The sequence below is a fragment of the Cynoglossus semilaevis genome, unplaced genomic scaffold (assembly GCF_000523025.1).
Source record: "Cynoglossus semilaevis isolate Cse_v1.0 unplaced genomic scaffold, Cse_v1.0 C19271547, whole genome shotgun sequence".
NCBI classification, from domain to species: domain Eukaryota; kingdom Metazoa; phylum Chordata; class Actinopteri; order Pleuronectiformes; family Cynoglossidae; genus Cynoglossus; species Cynoglossus semilaevis.
The window spans coordinates 656-2,867 of NW_007585389.1; the positions used below are offsets into that span (position 1 = coordinate 656).

Consider the following 2,212-nt stretch of genomic DNA (forward strand, 5'->3'; position numbering starts at 1 on the left):
ATGCCTTGGACTCGTGTTGCCACTGGATTTCCGCAGGGTTTTTTTTCCACATGTTCAACTAAGCTTATCTTACTTTAATGAGTTTTTCCCCTTCCTGTAGAAGAGTTTCAATGTTTCATTGGTTCAGCCAAGCGATGGCCTGAGAGCCCCTGTGAGTAAATGCCCCTACGCTTGAACTGTGGTGCACAAGTTCAGGCAATCTGCGGGTTGGCCCTCAGGTCAGTTTGAGACCTCTGGAGCTATCAATTTGGTTTTTACAGTCTCTTCACAAGCTTTAAATAACGACCTGAGGGCTGCTGAGTTCCAACTCATCTTGAAGCAGGTGTTCTGAAACCCTGAAGGTCTGAATTTTAAAAGTAACAGTGGGATTTCAGTAGCGTTAATGAGCAAAAGTGATAAAAAAAAAGCAACTTACTGACTGTAGTTCCTGACCTTTTCACTTTTTTTAATTAGCTATCATGTATGTGATGGGAGCCCTCGGACCTGCAGCTGGCTACCTGCTGGGTGGTGTCCTCATCGGCTTCTACGTCGACCCCAAAACTGTAGTGAACATCGATCAGAGCGACCCTCGCTTTGTTGGCAACTGGTAAAGACATATGCACATCTGCGTGGCTGTCTGTATGATTTTTTTTTCCATTAATTCTACACCCTCTCTTCTTCTGTGTCTTCCCAGGTGGAGCGGCTTTCTCTTGTGTGCCATAGCCATGCTCCTGGTGATCTTCCCCATGTTTGCCTTTCCCAAAAAGCTGCCTCCACGGCACAAAAAGAGGAAGAAGAAAAAGATTGGCTCTCCTGGTGATGTGTCCAGCGATGACGACGTGATGAAGGAAAAGTCGAGCAGCAAAGGCCAGAACGTCTCCTCCTCCATGGGCTTCGGAAAGGACATCAAAGGTGAGGACCAGATTATTATCGGCCTTTCTTTTACCCTTTAAAATGTGAGGTGTTAATGGAAGTTCTTCTCACAAAGGAACAGTGAACTATTGATGTACAAATGGCCCATAATCCAATCAATAGGCACAATTAGTTAACTTAACAAAGAGGGAAAGCTTCCTTGGAGGAGTTATTGATTAATGATGGAAGAGGTTATCAGGATTTGTTGCCAATGAAGCGCATTATTTACTGTAATTATGGTTTAGTTTAACTACAGACTGCCTCTGGTTTACCTTAATTAGTAGTAAACATGGCAGAAGACATTGATGGATGGAGGTGAAGACCTTTTCAAAGCTTCACAACCGTGTTAAGGAAAGTGAGCATGTGACATAATGTCACGTAATCTAAACAGACTTAAGATGAGCTGATAAGAATTTGGTGCTAAAACCTCAGAGGTCAAAATTAGCGTGACCCTGAGTCTGAGCCCATTATGTGCACAGAATCCATGCCTTCATACTCCAGCTCACACAATATTATGTTGATTGACACTTCATTACCTTAAAATACACAAATAAACTAATATTTATAATTTGGTTTAAATATTTTTGTTCCATTGAAACTGAATATGTTTATCCTTGGAATGTAATGTTTAATTATTGGAAATTATTAATACACCTTGTGACAAAGCTAGTGGTTAATTAGAGGAAAGATCCAGGTGTTCTCCACCAGTGCTGTGGCAAAACATGTGTATGTGTGACCTAATTTAAAAATAATAGCCAACCATCTGATTTAACGCCTACTTTCATACCATGGACTACCAAGACATAATGGCCAAATTCAAGCTTTAAGTCAGCTTTTTTACACATTTCTTTTTGCAAAATAAAACTGCCTTTTTAAAAGTAACAGCCTGTAACTGTGAACTATTGGATACCATTATTTATGAGCCATCTGCTTGACTGGGAATCTCCTGCTTTTCTCTGGGAGAGCCCCTCTAGACATGAAGAATCCCGCTCCAGTGTTTCCCAATTTTCTCTTGTCTAATTTTTTTTCACTCACCCAGACAGACTCTCCCTCTCTCTCCTTCACTATTGCTTCTTTAAATGAGCTCTCCGGGGAATTCAGTCACATTTCCACACACGGGCACCGACAGATGGAGTAGCAGAGAAGACTAACACAAACGTGCATGTTTGCGCTTACACTCTCCATCTTTGACTGAATTGCTATCATAAATTCTCCATCTACTCTATTTCAATAGATGCATATGGTTATCTGCATAGCTCGCAGCAGTCGAGGCAGGATTTTTTTTTGTCTTGGAGAGCAGATAACTGATGAAGCATGGTAC

The 2,212-nt window shown here is 41.4% G+C and overlaps 1 protein-coding gene across 1 annotated transcript; it reads left to right on the forward strand.

The window, feature by feature from the left end:
* Positions 1 to 449: 449 nt before the first annotated feature.
* LOC103399049 (solute carrier organic anion transporter family member 5A1-like) lies at positions 450 to 1,054 on the forward strand (the record flags this gene model as incomplete). Its single annotated transcript, XM_008337795.2, has 2 exons — positions 450 to 586; positions 674 to 1,054. Coding segments are annotated over 2 exons (396 nt in total), but the record flags the coding sequence as incomplete, so codon positions are not given.
* Between the last annotated feature and the right edge of the window lie 1,158 nt (positions 1,055 to 2,212).